The sequence below is a fragment of the Chelonoidis abingdonii genome, chromosome 1 (genome assembly GCF_003597395.2).
Source record: "Chelonoidis abingdonii isolate Lonesome George chromosome 1, CheloAbing_2.0, whole genome shotgun sequence".
NCBI classification, from domain to species: Eukaryota; Metazoa; Chordata; order Testudines; family Testudinidae; genus Chelonoidis; species Chelonoidis abingdonii.
Genome location: NC_133769.1, coordinates 25,621,947 through 25,640,172, shown reverse-complemented (window position 1 = coordinate 25,640,172; position 18,226 = coordinate 25,621,947). Strand labels below are relative to the sequence as shown.

Below are 18,226 nucleotides of genomic sequence, written 5' to 3'. Positions count from 1 at the left end.
AGCAAGATTTTCACTGGCACTGTGACAGCGGAGCTATCAGCCTGTGATCTGTCAAGTCTATCAGAAACCTCCTTTCATTGTTTTTGTAAGCTTATTACCTTTGTGCATAGTTCCTTAAACAGCATGCTATATTTTGATCAGTTACTTTACTTATACTTAGTACAGATTTGAACTATAGGGTAATTTATAGTAAATGTAGATACATAATTTTGTTTAGGTTCTTGAGATATCAGTCTGTGATATCTGAGAGTTCACAATATCGTCAGAAATTTAGGCATTAATCCTTCTTTTTCAATACCAACCATAATGTTAAATGAGGGAGAGAGTGATAATAATTTTTCAAAGTTGCACAGTGTGTGTGAAGACTGTTTGCTATCACTACCTTCTTCTCAATAAGGTTTCACTTTATTTTGTTGTCTGAGTAATTGACAAAGATCTTGTCATACTTTTATCTGCATTCTTGAATGACGTCTTCAGCTACTTTGATCAGGACAAAATATTCTGCTGATTTCCTTTCCGACTAGAATGAATTCCTCTCTAATTTTATTTATTCTTCCTTTATATGGATGCTTATAGCTGTTATCCAGTCATTTATCTTGTTTGACCAACTGTCTTGTATTAATGTTGTTGATTCTTTTTAGCTTTGTTTATTTTAAGTTTTTCTCCACTACTTCACTTGCAGTGACTAATAGTGGACCTACACATTTTTAAATCTGTCTAGAGGAGTATATCCAGGTTTAAGTGGTGCAGTCATTCCTTGAAATTTCTCCTCTTGTACTACACTGAAAGTATGTAAAAAAAAAAATCATGATTTTCTTATCTAGTTTGCTTTTTCCTTTTAATTTGGTTTTTATGGCATAATTGCCGATTGATCTTTGCTATTTGCTGGTCATTGTAAGCTAATAGACTTATGAACAAAGTTGGTTGAAGAGCTCTTGTGAAAGAGGTGGAATAGAGCCTTCTGTTATCAGTTTAATTTTGATGCCATACAGTTACAGAAAATGTCTCACTTATGTTCTTTTCCATTTCACTAGACAACACTTTGCTCGGTGGCACATGTGATCTTAAAAAAGAATCCAGATGAACTGATTTTCTTCATTTCTCAATGAGCATGAATCTTTTATCTTGCTACTTAACGACTCTTGACAATATTTGTTTATATTTTACCTTGGAATGGCTCTTGGTTTTCATTCCTTAAGTCCAGTCACTTGTTTTTTCAACTTTTGGGTATATTGGTTCAGAAATTCATGCTGGTATTTGGTAATCACTCATTTGCAATATTGATCAGTGTTGGGGCAGCCTGTTGGCATAGGTAATCCACTTTGCCAAGAGGCGGTAGCTAGGTTGACAGAAGAGTTCTTCTGTCAACTTAGCGCTGTCTATACTAGAAAATTGAGTCTGCTTAACTATGCCGCTCAGGGGTGTGGATTTTTCACATCTGTGAGCCACATAGTTGTGATGACCTAATTATCTGGTGTAGACCTGGCCTTAGCTAGTACAGACGTTCTGTTACCAGCCTGCTGATCCGTTTACTTCCCTAATCCTGTCTCCCAAGAAATGAAGCTTCACATATGTCCAGTGACTCGGTTCAGGCCAGGGTTACATTCCACTGCTTTTGTTTTTCTTTTTATTATTGGCATTTGTTTTATTTGTATTTTTGTTTTTTCTTCTTTTTTAAAGTGTACTATTTAGCAGCACATTTTGAAGATTATAGTAGTTGTAATTATTTCAATTACTATTAATAATAGTCTTAAAGTACTTCCTGGGGGTGCAAGCTTATCTCCTCTGGTGTAGACTACTAGGGTGTAATTTTACATTACAAGTTTACTTTGTCTTCAAAGCATTTTTTTATTTTAATTTTGCTTTTATTACATTATAAAAATGGTATAACTATTTAAAAATATGCATTACCATAGGAGATTTAAGTGTGAAACAGAACATAGGCTAAATAAAATAATATCCCCTGGGGTCATACCAGAAGTGGTCTTTTTTTAGTCACCACACAATACTTGTTACTAGCATAGGCAGTTTTTACTTTACCTGCATCCCAGTGTCTCAACTGTACTGTCAATAGTCTAGTAATACAAATAAAATTGTCACTGTGTACGTGCAGTGTCATTTACAATTGATTATTTATAGACACATTCATTAGGAAGGGCCCATTTCCTGTAGAATGGCTATGAACACTTCTAATAGGGGAAAAAACACAGTGGTGCTAATTGTCATCACCTGACCTCCCCTTTGCACAATTTGTTTTATCACTAAGGGTTTCCCCGGATGTGACTGCACTGAGTTATACTACTGTAGCTGGGTTCTTCTTTGACTGTTTGCTCATATTGATTCCAGTTAGATGTGCACATGCTACATGCACGATCGTCGGAGAATTTTTACCCTAGCAACGCCTGGTGGGTTGGTTGTGGAGCCCCCTGGAGTGGTGCCTTCATGGCATTGGATATATATCCCTGCCGACCCAGCACCCCCTCAGTTCTTTCTTACCGCCTGTGATGGTCATTGGAACTGTGGAGCGTGGCATTGCTGTCCTCCACTCTACCTAGCTTTTACTTCCCGGTTTGGATAATTGTTCTAGTTCTTATAGTTATATAGTTAGTGTAGTACAGTAGTCTTGATAGTTGTAGAATTAGTTTGTATATAAAGTTAGCAGGTTGGAAGGGGTTCCTTCCCCTTCCTCCCTGCCTGCTTTCTGGGCTCATGCCCAAGGCTCCGGGGTTTAAGCCATGCTCAGCCTGTTCAAAGCCTATGCCAACAGGACACCCCCATGACTCCTTTTTAAATTGCCTCGGGGAGTCTCACCAGGCCGAAAAGTGTAAGATATGTAGGGCTTTCAGGCCTTGAACCAAAAAGGAGCGGGACATTAGACTCAAGTAGCTTCTTAAGGAGGCGGCCCTCAACTTGGCTCCTCCTTCGGCACGCCAAGTTCCAGCACCTAGTGCCTCGGTGTGCAGTGTTCCAGCAGCAACTTCGAGTACTGCACAACAGAGAGACTTGGATAGAGAGCCATGGCACCAGTCCTCACCAGCAAGACATCCAAAGGTGGTCCTAAACCATTGTCGGGGCCTAGGCAAAATTTTTGAAGATGTGCCCAAGGACAGCGTACCACTCTCTATCCAGAATCCTTTCCCTCCATTTCGAGATCGTCTTTCTCATTTCCACCATGCTTGGTCCCTTATAACTTCAGATCGATGGGTTCTTTGCACAGTGGAAAGGGGATATTGTCTCCAATTTTCTCCCTCTGTCCCTCTTCAGGGACCCCTCTCATGAGCAACTCCTTATACAGGAGGTCCTAACACTCCTGTCTATGGGAGCAATCGAGGAGGTTCCATCGGAACTAAGGAACAGGGGGTTCTACTCCTGCTACTTCCTAATCCCCAAGGCAAAGGGGGGGCGGCTACAGCCCATTCTGGATCTGCACAGACTCAACAAATTCATGGTCAAGTTGAAGTTCTGCATGGTTTCCCTGGGGACCATTATCCCTTCCGTAGATCCTGGGGACTGGTTCGCCGCCCTCGACATGAAGGATGCGTACTTTCACATAGTGATTTATCCTCCACACAGGAGCTTTCTTCGCTTTGTGGTAAATCACGAACACTTCCAATTTGCTGTCCTGCCCTTCGGGCTGTCCACGGCTCTGAGAGTGTTCACCAAATGTATGGAAGTCGTGGCAGCTTACCTTCGTTGACAATGGATCCAGGTGTTTCCGTATCTAGACAACTGGCTCATTAGGGGCTACACCAGGGAAGAAGTGCAATCTCACATCCGGCTCACCCTAGGCACGTTCCTCAAGATGGGCATCCTGCTCAACAGCAAAAAGTCAACTCTGGAACCAACCCAGAGAATAGAGTTTATCGGGGCAGTCTTAGACTCCAGACTCGCCCGTGCTCTCCTGCCATTTTCAGGCTATGGAGACTCGTTTTCAGGCTATGGCAAATATCATCTGTAGCCTCCAAAACTTCCTGACTTCCATGATAAAGACATGCCTCGGCCTTCTGGGGACATGGCGTCATGCACTTACGTAACCAGGCATGCCAGACTTTGGCTTCGCCCGCTTCAGGCCTGGGTATCAATGGTCTATGGTTCAGGTCAGGACAGCCTGAACATGGTGGTCACGGTTCCGGAACCGGTCTTGGCCTCCCTTAGTTGGTGGCTGAACCCCACGTCGGTGTGCGAAGGGGTACCATTTCACACCCCACAACCTTCCTTATATCTTGTCACAGATACATCATCTCTGGCCTGGGGCACCCACCTTGGGGAACACCAAACCCAGGGCCTTTCGACTGCTTCCGAACTAACTCTCCACATCAATATACGAGAGCTGATGGCAGTACGCCTTGCATGTCAAGACGTTTTGCTGTCTCCTACATGGCTGTTGTGTGGCAGTCCTCACAGTCAACACCACGGCCATGTTCTTCATCAACAAGCAAGGGGAAGCCTGGTCATCTCCCCAGTGCTGGGAGGCCATAGAACTGTGGGAGTTCTGCATAGCCCACTCAATACATCTGGTGGCGTCATTTCTCTCGCTGGCAGACTACGTCAGCAGATCTTTCCAGACTCACGAGTGGTCCATTCGCCCAGACGTCATCCACTCCGATTTTCCTGAGGAGGGGGTTTCCCCGGGTCGACCTATTCGCCTCGTGCAACAATTGGAAATGCTAGGTATTCTCTTCTCTCCAGTGATGTTGTCCGGGATCCCTATCAGATGCTTTCCTACTCCCGTGGAAAGACCAGCTATTCTATGCGTTCCCTCCATTTCCGCTGGTCCACAACGTCTTGCTCAAGTTATACAGGGACAAGACACGCATGATTCTGGTTGCTCCAGCATGGGCCGGGCAGCACTGGTACACTACGCTCCTGGAACTATTAGTAAAGTCTCCGATCACACTCCCCCTGTGGCTGACCCTGAGATCACAGGACCATGGTCGCCTCTGTCATCCCGACCTGCAATGCCTCCACCTTACAGTGTGGATACTGCATGGCTAACTCAATTGAAGTTACTCTGCTCACAAATGGTGCAGCAAGTTCTGTTAGGCAGCAGGAAACCCTCCACTTGGGCCATGTACCTGGCGAAAAGGAAGCGATTCTCCTGTTGGTGTGGGCAGCGCGCCATGCCTCCATTACAGGTGTCAATACCTTTCATCCTAGACTCTCTCCTATCCCTGAAGCAGCAGGGCCTGGCGACATCATCTATCAGGTTGCGTCTGGCAGCCATATCGGTGTTCCATCCAGGAGAATGTGTTTCTTCTGTCTTCTCCAACCCGATCGTTGTTAGATTTCTGAAGAGTCTAGATTGTCTCAACCCACAAGCACTGCAGCCTGTTCCAGCATGGGACCTAAACCTGGTCCTTTCTAGACTCACGGGGCCCCACTTTGAGCCAATGGCCACCTGTTTGCTCCTTCATCTATCTTGGAAGACAGCTTTCCTTGTAGCCATCACTTCAGCGAGATGCAAATCTGAAATCTGAGCCCTCACGTTTGAACCACTGTATATAATTTTCCACAAAGACAAGGTGCAGCTTCGCCTCCGCCCTGCCTTCCTTCCCGAAGTGGTATCTACCTTTCATGTGAACCAGAACATTTTCCTCCCAGTCTTTTATCCAAGGCCCCATTCCATGTGGCAGGAGCAACACTTGCACTCCCTTGACTTTCGTAGAGCCCTCACCTTTTATATCGAGGGTATGAAGCTGTTTAGGAAAACAACTCAGCTTTTTGTTGCAGTTTCTGAACGGATGAAAGGCCCACTGGTTCTTCGCAGCGCATCTCCTCATGGATCACCTCTTGTATCCGCGCTTGTTACAACTTGGCTGGTGTCCTGACTCCGCATCTCACAGCTCGCTCCACGCGGGCCCAAGCCTCGTCGGCCACTTTCCAGGAGATCTGTAGAGCTGCTGTTTGGTCATCTGTACATAACTTTGCAGCTCACTACACGTTAGTTCAGCAGTCTAGAGACGATGACTCAGCGGTTCTGCACTCAGCGATGTCTCACTCCAACCCCACCGCCTAGGTAAGGCTTGGGAGTCACCTAATTGGAATCGATATGAGCAAGCACTGGAAAAGAAAGACGGTTACTCACCTTTTGTAACTGTTGTTGTTCGGAGTGTGTTGCTCACATCATCCAAACCCCCCGGCCCTTTTCCCCCTTTTTCCCCATTATTGAAGTATCGGACAAGAGAACTATGGGGCACTGGTCGCGTAGGGGTATTATCCCGACGCCATGAAGGCGCACTTCAGGAGCCTCGCCAGGCCGACCACTGGGTGTTGATAGCGGTAAAAATATCATACCGGACAGCTAGAGACTGCGGTCGGCGCAGATAATATGACATGGATCACTGAAACAACATATCTCAAAGGGGACAAACAGTTAAGAAAGGTGAGTAACCGTCTTATTCAATTCATCTAAACCAAGAATCATCTCATCTCCTTAAACCAATTTAAATGTCCTCTTCTAATGGCTTTCTACTTCTAACACATTGTCACATTCCCTCAACTCTATTCAATTCCCTCTGAACTTTGCCAGTAGTTCCTATTTAGTGCCAAACTGTTTGAAGTGACAACATTTTTAGCTATATTTTTGGTGGCTTTGTTTTTTTTGGAGGGTTTTTTTTTTTTGCATTTATTTTTTAATGTAGTACATTTTGCCTGCAACACTGTATTTACTAAATATAGTCCTTGAAGGGTGGCATACTTTTGCTTTGGTTTTGTGCAAATAGGTAAGAGACATTAGCTTTTTCGACCTTTTTGGAATTTTTTAATTTAGTTTGTCCAGTTACTCATGTCAAGCCAGATCTACAGTCAGCAGCTGTCACATTTATTACAGTTAGAATGAGGCATAACCACTCAGTTAATACAACACTAGGTGAAGACTGAAGAATATGATGTTAGCCAGCTTTATATAGAACTATCATTGGATCCCTACCCACCTTCCACAAATTTCTAGTTTCTGTCAGCTAAGTCCATTTACACTTCACAACTTCACCTGTTCCCTTCAGTATCCAGTGACAGTTGTTTCTGTCTTTTATCCACCCCCTCTCAAAAAACCAGTTAACCTCTCCTTCTATTCTCCCTATCATCCAGGCTTCTAACAGTAACAACTTCCTTATTGTTCCCTAAGAATTTCTGATTGTTTTCCTTCTGTAGAGTAAATCTTACATTCAACTTTTTCATTCAAGGATTAAAATGAATCCAATATTAAACTTTCAAATGTCATGTTTCTGTAGATATTTAGTGGCATAAATTCCCAATAAAGGAACATTTGCCAGATTTAAACCTTGACAAACTCTCCCACATCATCTGTGCTGTCCACTGTGCCCATTTACCGTTCTTTCAACCCAGTGCTTGAAAAATCTACTGTCCCTAATGTGTGAGACTGTACCATTTAGTTAAAGCTTTGGATTACTTTGGGTACATCATAAAAAAACTTTTTGAGTCCACCTCCTTGCTTCTGACTTTAGTAGCATAAATTTTTGGTTTATATAAACATTTGGTGATTCAAAGGTCTCACTTAAGCCTCCACTCATTTGTCACTTAGTGATCAGCAGATGTTCTGAAAGACTAGGTTCTTCCTACTGGTCTGGAACACAATTTGTTATGCAAGTCTAATTTTTAGGAAGGACAAGGTATTCAACTCTGCAGTATGGCTTATTTAGTTATATTTTGTGGGATTGCTTCTGCTGGTTCTCTTCTGTCCTTGTTCTTATAAATCTAATAGTCTGTTTAGATGTGAGTGAATTGTGTATAATTAACTATTTTCTGCTCTTTTTTCCCTTTTTTCTTGTTGCTCTGAATGCAGGATCATGATAGGTGATACTCCATGAGGTGTCCCTCTTTGGCTACTTTGTGTTTTAATACATCTGCTTTCTCATTTGTTTTGATGTGATCATGTTTTGTTTAATACCAATAGGACTTTCACTCCAGGATTTGGTTCCTCTTAAAGTTTGTGGTTTTGGTTCCCTGCTTCACGGTGCTCTGTCTTGTTCTATGCCTAAGTATTGTTTGTTCATATAACATGCAGCAACATTGTGTGTGAGTCCACGTATGTATGCAATAAAATTAAGCGTTCATGAAGCAATGAGTGCAATGTCTTTTTCTGGTTACTTGTAAGTGTCATGCTAACCTTTTATGACCCTTTGAATACTGTTCTTACTGGTTAGTCTGCTTTCATTATGAGTTTCTTTCTTATTTATTGTTTAATTATTGAGCAGTGTATCTGCTAATGAAGACTTTTTTCTCTTAGTATTGATTCTTTAAATTGTCTCCCCTTCAAAGTCCAGTGCTTGCTATTTCCTTTCCTATTGCATAACTTCTATAAAAGTACAGTCTGTCAATGCTTGTCTATAAAGTAAAAACTAGAAACCTCATTAATACCTTCTGAATGTTAGTTGGAATTTGAATTGAATTGAATCTGAATAGGACCAATCCTATTCAACTTATTCATACATGATCTGGAGAAACAAGTAAAAAGTGAGGTGGCAAAGTTTGCAGATGGTAGTAAACTGCTCAAGATAGTTAAGACCAAAGCAGACTGAAGAACTTCAAAAAGATTTCACAAAACTAAGTGATTGGGCAACAAAATGGCAAATGAAATTTAATGTGGATAAACGTGAAGTAATGCACATTGGAAGAAATAACCCCAACTGTACATACAATATGAGGGGGGCTAATTTAGCTACAATGAATCAGGAAAAAGATCTTGGAGTCATCGTGGATAGTTCTCTGAAGACGTCCATGCAGTGTGCAGAGGTGATCTAAAAGCAAAAAGGATGTTAGGAATCATTAGAAAGGGGGTAGAGAATAAGACGGAGAATATATTATTGCCCTTCTATAAATCGATGGTATGCCCACATCTTGAATACTGCATACAGATGTGGTCTCCTCATCTCGTTAGAAAAGGTTCAGAGAAGGGCAACTAAAATGATTAGGGATTTGGAATTGGTCCCGTATGAGGGGAGATGAGAGGCCAGGACTTTTAAGCTTGGAAAAGAGGAAACGACCACGGGGCCGGACGCGATAGAAGTATATAAATCATGCGTGCACTGTGTGTGAGAAAGTGGATAAGGCAAACAATTATTTATTGTTCCCATGACTATAAAGAACTATGGGCAGCGCGGCACCAAATGAATTATGAGGCGCGTGTTTAACAAATAAAAGGAAGAAGTGTTCACACATCAACTTGTTGGAACTCCTTGCCTCCTAGGAGGTTGTGAAGTCTTCAGCGACGTGAGGGTGTTAAAAGAGACCTCCATTGAATTTATCCAGTTAAGTCCATCTTAATGCTATTAGCCAGATGGTAAGAATAGGTGCCCTACCTCTGTTGTCAGAGGGTGGTGTGATGGACAAGCAGGAAAGAGAATCCACTTGATCCATTTCCTGTTAGGGTCCACTCTCTCGGGGCACCTGGCATGGCACTGTCAGGGACGAGATACTGTGTGGAAATGGATCTTGGTCGACCCATTCGGCCATTTATGTTCTTAATCAAAGTATATATCTTATGATAGTAAGTTAGAAAGGAAAGAGATTTATTGAAACCACATTGACTGAAAGTAATCTTTAAAAATATAAAGTATAATCTCTTGTGGAGAAATTTACTCGCATCATCGCTTCTAATTGTGATTTTATTTGAGAAATGATAGAGGAAAAAAAAATACATTGAGTACAAATAAACTCCTAACCATCAGTCCCCAAAAGTTCTGGATCTGAAGCTCTCCCTTACCTGGTGGAATGCGCAATGTTTGGTCTCTATCTTGCCCCCAGTGAAGTGGTTTCTAATATGAGTGACACCAGGAAGTTAATATAATCAACTAATGTGACATCAATTAGCACACTGGTCAAAGATGCATCAAACCCCTTGGATTCGTCATTCAGAGTAAAGTAGCCTTAGGTACCTACACTACGGGATTTTCCGATTTACGTAACAGGCGTTTATAAACGATGGTATAAAAGTCGAGTGCACGCACACACACAAGCACGATGAATTTCGCGTGTGTCATCCATGTTCAGGGCTAGCGTTGATTCGAGCGCTGCATCGTGAGGTAGCTATTCACGTAGACTATCCCATAGTTCTGCAGTTTCCCCCACCCCTTAGATTCTGGGTTGAAGCTCAGTGCTGATTGGCCAAAAATATTGCGCGAGTGGTTCTGGGAAATGTTTCATTCCGTCCTTCCTGCCGGCAAAGCAACGAGACAATATTTCGCCCTTTTCCCTGGATTGCCCTGCAGATCCATTAGCGCGCAAAGCGGCCCTGTCAGTTTTTTTTTTTTTTACAGCACTGTATATGTGCGATGCCGTGGTCAGAGGCATATCGCCACGCTAAACAGCACAGCATCATTGCTTTTGCATGTGATAAACGAGAGACGTTATCAGTCTTTGTACTGTCTGCGCAGTGTAATATGGCAATGAGAGACGTACATGCGTTCGCTACTGGTCGGCGTCATCAATGGGTGCCCCTGGCTGAGGCAGTCCGGGGTGAAAGGCAAAAACAGGAATGACCCCGACGATGCAGTTCATCTACATCCTTTTGGTTTCTAATAAATAGTCCAGTGCCTCCTAGATTAGGGGCAAGTTTACTGGAACGGCTGTATCAGAGAGCACAGAGCTCCATTGTCAGATCGCGCCAGAATGATAGTGCTATGCTTCACGGGATACCCCTCAACAACCACCACCACGTTGTTCCCTCCTCCGCCCCAACTTCTGGCTCCATGCAGATGTCCCCCCATTGTTCATGAAGTATAAAGAAATGCAGAAATAAGAAACAGGACTTGTTAGTGAGATAAAATGAGGGGAGGCGACCTCCTTGGGCATGACAGTCCAGGCAGAACATTAAGCAGTGATGCTGGCAGAGGAGCCCAGCAGAGTGCTTAGCATATGATAGGTCCAGCAGTACAGATCTTTCTTACAACAGGAAAGGAGGGCGTTGGAGCTCAGCCCCGTGCGTGATTTGGAAGACAGTTCCAGCCGCTCTGTACCATTTACTGGGACAGACCGGGAAGGCTAGTCCATTTTACCTTTATTCTAGGCGCCCTGGCTGTTCCCTTTCAACCTGTTGTCCAGCCTAGAGCACTCTACGTTGCTCGTTTGACGTTTGACAATTGATATGCATGTCATGATTTTTGCAGTCTGTGTTCTTGCACACTATAGAGAGAGTAGCTGGAATGTTGTACATTGCGTGTAACTGGTTCATGCCGACACGCTCTCGTTCAGTCAATTTAGACTATGGGTGACATTGAAAAATATCAAGAATGATTCTTTCCCTTTTCTTTCCTGTGGGTGGGAGGAGTAATTGCTCGACTATATCTGTCCAGCGTGGACGTAAGGTGTGTTTTCGACTTACGATTGTGTTGGTTATAGCTCAGCCCAAAAACAAATATGATGTTTGGAAGACTGCTGTGTGACTGTGGGCGTATAGCTGGAGTCCTCAGTACACCACCCTCCCCCTGCTGATCGCATTGATTCTTTGCTTTCCACGCTTGATCACTGCCAAGCCACTGGTAGCCTGATTTTTCAAACCTTTGGATTCGTCTCTGTAAAGAGCTCTGATAAAGAACCTAGATTTGTCTACCCTGCGATCAAATCCAGTACCGTACGAGTTCTGCTGGAGCTCGTTTGGATTTGGGGACTGCATTGCCACCCGTGCTGATCAGAGCTCCACACTGAAGGCCAGAAAGGAAATGAAATCAAAATTACGCGGTGCTTTTCCTGTTTACCCTGGCCACGCATTCTGGAGTTCAGATTGCTGACCAGAGAAGTCAACAGGATGCATGTGGTGATGCCGATCGGAGGCCAATACCGTTGATTTCGAGGCCACTACCCATCTGATATGGTAATACCGATTTTAGCGCTACTCCTCTCGTCGGGAAGGAGTACAGAAACCGATTTAAAGAGTGCTTTATATCGATGTAAAGGGCCTCGTAGTGTGGACAGCTCCAGCGTTAAATCGGTTTAATGCTGCTAAAATCAGTTTAAACGTGTAGTGTAGACCAAGCCTTAGTTTCCTGTAGCTTAACTCTCCTTGGTGGAGGATTAAGCTACAGCGAACTAAGGGCTTGTCTGTGCTTGAAATTTGTTGTGGATTAATTTATTTTTTGTTAAATGCCTTGCATCCATAAATGTTTCTCCTTCTTGTTATAAATCATCTAGCGTTTTAATGTGAATTGTTAATCCCACTTTGAAGATGGGTTCACTGAGATGCGGGAGGAGTTTACTTTCAGCAAAGTAGGTGTGAGTGCATCTTCATCCCAAAAAAATGGTTGCACATCTGCTAAGTCATCCTATTGGTATACCACACTTGACTGGCTATCTGCTCATCCTCTCTGTTTACTAGTGTGCCCATCACTGCTCATGGGACATCCTAACCAGCTGTCACCTGCCTGTTTTAAATGCTGGCACACAGCCAGGTTCTGTCTTTCTTAATTCCAGCTGCTGTGGAGTTCACAAACCTCTGTCATGCTCCTGATTATTGATCAGTCATCCTCATTCTTTACTGTGGTCCTGCGCTGAGATTGCAGACTTCATTGCCCTCTCGAGAGAGGCATGTGATCAGGCACATCTGAACACCATTTGTTCAGCACAGGTGTGAAAGTGGCTATCCTGACAAATGCAAGATGGGGGCACAACTGTGACGCTCTCCAGTGTTGCAGTAAGGCACATGTTCACCTATAGCATTTGGTGACTCTTCATAAGTCGTCATCAAAGCAAAGGAGCTCCAGCTGGAGTATAGAACTACTAAGTACTATGGGACTTCAGGGAAAGCTAGCACAGTCTACTGGTACTATTAGGAGCTGGACAATATGTTTGCTAGAGATTGCACCACTCAGCCATAGCATGTTGTGGACTTTCTGACTGAGCCTCCAAACCAGGATCTCATTCATCCAGTGAACTCTAGGGCAGACACAGTTGCAGAGATTCAGGAGCATCTCAGACCACAGCTGGAGGATCACTCTAAACCACAGGCACAGATCCAAACTGGAGGAGACCAATTCTAGTGAGTGTGGAATGACATATTACAGTAACACTTTAAGCCAGGAGGATGAGGGCTTTGAATAACTTATTTCCAGATACTGAAAAGGGTACCACAATGTTGGTCTACCTTCTCTCTGCCTCCTGTGTCTCACCTACACCTGCTACTCAGTGATGGCCATACCAGAGACTGTACAAACTCTCCGTGCCTTTTTTCTATAAACAGAAACACAAGTGCTGCTTAAGCTTGCCGTGTACTGTCCCACATCCCCTTATGACGGTGCTTATTGGTTTCTCTCCCGCTTCCCCAACCCCTTTTCTCTCACATAATGGTGGCACTGCCTAGTTAACCCATGAGACTATTTGAAGAAAGGTATCAAATACAGAGAAGAAACAAAGTCATGGTCCACAGTTTTGTGAATGCCCTCAGTTTTGAGTGAACGAGAGTTATATTACCTTGCCCAAATCATGCTATAGACATTTTCGTAGAGATTTCAAAACATTTAACTAAAAGGGACATGAATTATTTTGTTTCAGAATTCTGTTAATTTTGCAGTGCACTTTATGCTGATCGTGGATGTTAAATATCAACTTAAGGCGTGAACAGTGCTCTAATTTTGCAGGAAGATTGCTGAGTGTTGCAGCTATCTCAGCACTGTCCAGAGAGCTTGTTTCCCTTCCATTCCTGCACCAACTCTAGGGGAATTATCCTAACGAACATCAGCACAACATATCTTTCAAATTTGTTCAATACCTTCTTAAACACATCCTTTTCTGTCTTTTGGGGATATGTATCAGGGTAACCTCCTCCGAGTAAGAACAGCCTGCAGAAGCATATGTTCAATTACTAGTCTGCCAATGCTCCCCTCACTCCCAAAGCTACTGCTATTCTGTCAGCAAGCTGCGGAGGAACACATTCAGTTATTAGCAAGCAGTCCTTTTAGCAAGCACTCCCTTCTCCATCATAGAATCATAGAATATCAGGGTTGGAAGGGACTTCAGGAGGTCATCTAGTCCAACCCCCTGATCAAAGCAGGACCAATCTCCAACTAAATCATCCAAGCCAGGGCTTTGTCAAGACTGACCTTAAAAACCTCTAAGGAAGGAGATTCCACCACCTCCCTAGGTAACCCATTCCAGTGCTTCACCACTCTCTAGTGAAAAGTTTTTCCTAATATTCCACCTAAACCTCTCACTGCAACTTGAGACATTACTCCTTGTTCTGTCACTCAGGTACCACTGAGAACAGTCTAGAATCCATCTCTGGAAACCCCCTTTTAGGGTGTTGAAAGCAGCTATAAATCCCGCCCTCATTCTTCTCTTCTGCAGACTCAGCAATTCCCTATTCCCTCAGCCTCTCCTCATAAATTCATGTGCTCCAGCCCCTAATAATTTTTGTTGCCCTCCGCTTGGACTCTTTCCAATTTTTCTCACGCCTTCTTGTAGTATGGGGCCCAAAATGGACACAGTACTTCCAGATGAGGCCTCACCCAATGTCGGAATAGAGGGGAATGATCACGTTCCTCGATTGCTGTGCAGTTGCCATACGTATTTCAGCCCCAAAATGCCATTAGCCTTTTCTTGGCAGCAATGGCACACTGTTGACTCATATCCAGCTTCTTGTCCACTGTAACCCCTTAGGTCCTTTTTGCAGAACTGCTCCTAAGCCATTGGTCCCTTGTCTGTACAGTGAAGTTATCCAGGTGGACTCAGAGTCCACCTGGAAATAATACTATTCCTGAATCTGAAATTGTCAGAACAGACACCTCCCTAGCTATCCTTTCTTCACGCCACAAGCTCAGGACCGCTGTACAAAGGGGGAGACTGCCAAACATTTCTTACCATCTTCTAAGCTCCACTGAGGACTGGGAAAGAGCCTAATGGAAAGGAATTTGTAATTTAATGAAAAAGCAACATTTTATCCTTGTTGGCATGGAGACTACAGTTTGGACAATAATTTCCATTTTGTCCTTTCTTTCCCCTAGCACCCATAGGGAGGCAGGGGTGAGTGCGGTGGGAAAGTCAGAAGCAATGAGTGGCACATCAGACACCGGTGATGGAGCACCATGGTCTTCAAACTGAATTTGCCAGCTTATGAATTTGAATATATATTTTACTGCTCACAATGTTCAAATGGTTTATTTCATTCCTTTTGAAATAGTTGAAAGTGTGTTACATCATGATGATTGGAGTCTGCATCATTCATTCAAATGTGCATATCATGGTTACAGAATCCACGCATGCACAATAAATACATAACCCCTCATCTACATTTTCAAGCATTATATAACAACAATTCTCACAATCTCTTTAAAATGCAACAAGAAATGTGGTGATATACACACCAAGTATGATTAAATCCTTGCCCCAGTACACATACACAAGCAGACATATTCAGTAATGCTGATGAGTGCCTTATGGAAAAGTACATGCATTCTTTACAAATGGCACCTAAACTCGAAGTTGGAACACAATGCGTCTCTTGCTCTGTGCCACAGAGTAGTTACATCCTTTTGTAGGGGCCTCCAGTCAGGTTGTTCAAAACATTTGTCAAGTCTGGCCACCTGTTGTGAAGCCAGGCAAGCAAAGGGTAAGCTGAGTCTTCCAGAATGAGTGATGGAATGGCATTACCACCAAGGTACATTGATACTATTGATGCAAAAGTTCCACTGGTCAGTGGAGAAAACATTCTAGACTTTTTGAAGATCCTGGAGTCATGGACCTTCACAGACCATATCCCATAAATACTGGTAAACTTTACATGGTGATCAAACAGGCCGTGCAGCACCATGGGGCAGGGGGTTGAGTGGGAGAAATCTTTTCTGTCGATGGACTCTGAGGCCTGATATGGAGGGTTAAGAATAGGCATGTGGGACCCATCAGTGGCTCCAGTATAAGTTGGAAACCCCAACAATGCAAACCAATGAATTGCCTGTGCATTGCCCAGTCTTAAGATACAGTGGGATAGAGCCTTCTTGATAACATTGCACATCTATATTTCAACAGCCCGGATAGCTGATCTACCAACAACGAACTGGTTAGCTACTGACTGGTTGTAAGGTGTAGGTAGTAGGGTTGGCAAGCTTTCAGATGGGGATGGCCACACTCGTCTCTATGCTGAGGGCAGTTCTTACATAGATATTCTGCTGCTGTAGCCCTGTGCAAACTCTGCAAAGCTTTCTAAGAAAGTGGCTTTTGACATCCTGAAATTCTGCTGCCACTCGTGTTCATGCCCAATCTGCAGTGCTATACTTTCCCACCAGTCAGTACTCCTTAGCCACACTCCAGAGCGGTGCTCCACCAAGGGAAGCTGCTTCAGGAAAAAAAGTTGACGATATGTGCATGATTTCAGCCTTCTCCTTCTCTGATCCCCTTATCATCCCAGTTCTGAAGTCACTGCCCAACTTCAGATGTTAACAGCAGCTTATTTATGTTCATTACAGTGTGGATTGTAGCGATCACAATGTGTGCTGCATGTTGCATGACAGTGCTTTGAAAATGGTACTGGATGGCTCTAAAAACCCTAATGCATGATAGGATAAATTAGGAATCATGGGAATTTAATTTGACAGTAAACTCCAGAATTCGATTGTCTTCCAATAAGTATCTGAGTGCCCAGCATGAAAAATCCGAGAATGCATAGAGTACAGTGGCAGAGCAGTGCTTCTGGGATGTCTGCCCAGAATGCTGGTTGCTGATTTCAAAACATCGCAGTGTTGTGTGGGTGCAGTGATACAAGGCAGAAGTACCTTAATCACAGGATAACAATGTGATGTGTATGAACTGCTTGTGAAACCCTTGTTGCAGATCACATAAGGGAGATTCACAAAACCCATGGTAAGTTTCAAGTGTAGACATGCCTTAGGCCACTTTACTCCTGAATGAGAAAACCCACCTGGGGGTTTAATGTGCTTTAATTTGCATACATTTGGTTGATTTGCCTTAACTTTCTTGACAGTCTCCATGTAGACATGGCTTTGGTCTCATTTCTTTGCCCTTTTTCAAGTTTTAAGATGGTTTGTTTCATCATCATACTTTCAATAGGTTCACCTCCTTTATACTGTTACACTCTCTAACTTTCCTCTGCTTCATATTGGTTTTATCTCTTATTACCTGTTTCTGTCCTTCTGTTCTACTCTTTTGCAGGCCTCTTTCTAGCCAGCTGTCATGCAACCATAACTTCAACATTCCGTCCCCTTTCTGTAAAAAGAACATCACTCAAAACATCTTGCTGCTTGTTTGGATATGCATAGTAATGAATATTTAACACCCTGTTAAATTCCACCTTAACTTGACATAACTGTGAATCTTGCAACTTGGCAGAAATATCTTCTATCTTTATTCTTTTGTATTTAAATATATGTTTTCAGCTATAGTAAATGTTTTACATTCAAGCTACCTGCTATGTCAGCCAGTTGGTGTTTCGAAATAATGGTTTTATAATTGATAGTATATAATACAGTTGTTAATACTGTTTAATATGGACTGTATACAGTATTAATGTGTGTCATGTTTTAGAGAAGACAGAAAGACAGGATGTGCACATGGCATTGATTTGTAAACTTTTGTTGAGTCCTAATGAATTCAATGTAACTCGTAATTGACTTTCATATTCTTCTTTCAGGTAAAAAGAACATACTCCCATGGTACATATAGAGCTGGCCCAATGAGACAGATCAGCTTGGTTGGAGCAGTGGATGAGGAAGTGGGGGATTACTTTTCAGAGTTCCTTGATATGTTGGAAGATTCACCTTTCTTAAAAGTAAGGGGAAGATGGGAAAGGGGAGATATTGTACCAAATACTCTATATCAGTGGTTTTCAACGTGTGGTCCACAGAGCCCTGGGGATCTGCAGACAGTCTGCAAATTTTCAAAGGGGTCTGTACTTCCATTTGAAATTGTTTAGGGGTCCACAAATTAAAAAAAGGTTGAAAACCACTGTTCTATATTAAAGTAATAGAACTGTAATACTTATTATCTCACAGGTCTGGTTGAGCACCCATGTTGGCCATTCACCAGGCTCCTGTGAAGGCATCCAGCCATTGAGTCTCCAGGGTTTTTAAGCCTTAGATCTGAACAGAGACCAATTACTGTCCTTGGCACATACTCAGGCCAGGTCTACACTGCGACTTTAAATCGGTTTAATGGCCGATATACCGATTTAATGCTGTATCCGTTCACACGACGTCGTCATTAATATCGAGTTAAAGGGCTCCTTAAATCGATTTCGGAACTCCTCCCAAACGAGAGGAGTAGCGCTAAA

General features: G+C 43.1%; 1 protein-coding gene across 2 annotated transcripts in view; it reads left to right on the top strand.

Annotated features, from left to right (window-relative positions):
* The window catches only part of RSBN1L (round spermatid basic protein 1 like), a 109,796-nt gene that overhangs the window by 64,870 nt on the left and 26,700 nt on the right, over positions 1-18,226 (top strand). For both annotated transcript variants that reach the window (XM_075064500.1, XM_075064498.1), the window contains one exon: positions 17,588-17,841. In XM_075064500.1, coding sequence (XP_074920601.1) covers positions 17,588-17,841 — 254 coding nt within the window. The remainder of the gene's footprint in view (positions 1-17,587; positions 17,842-18,226) is intronic.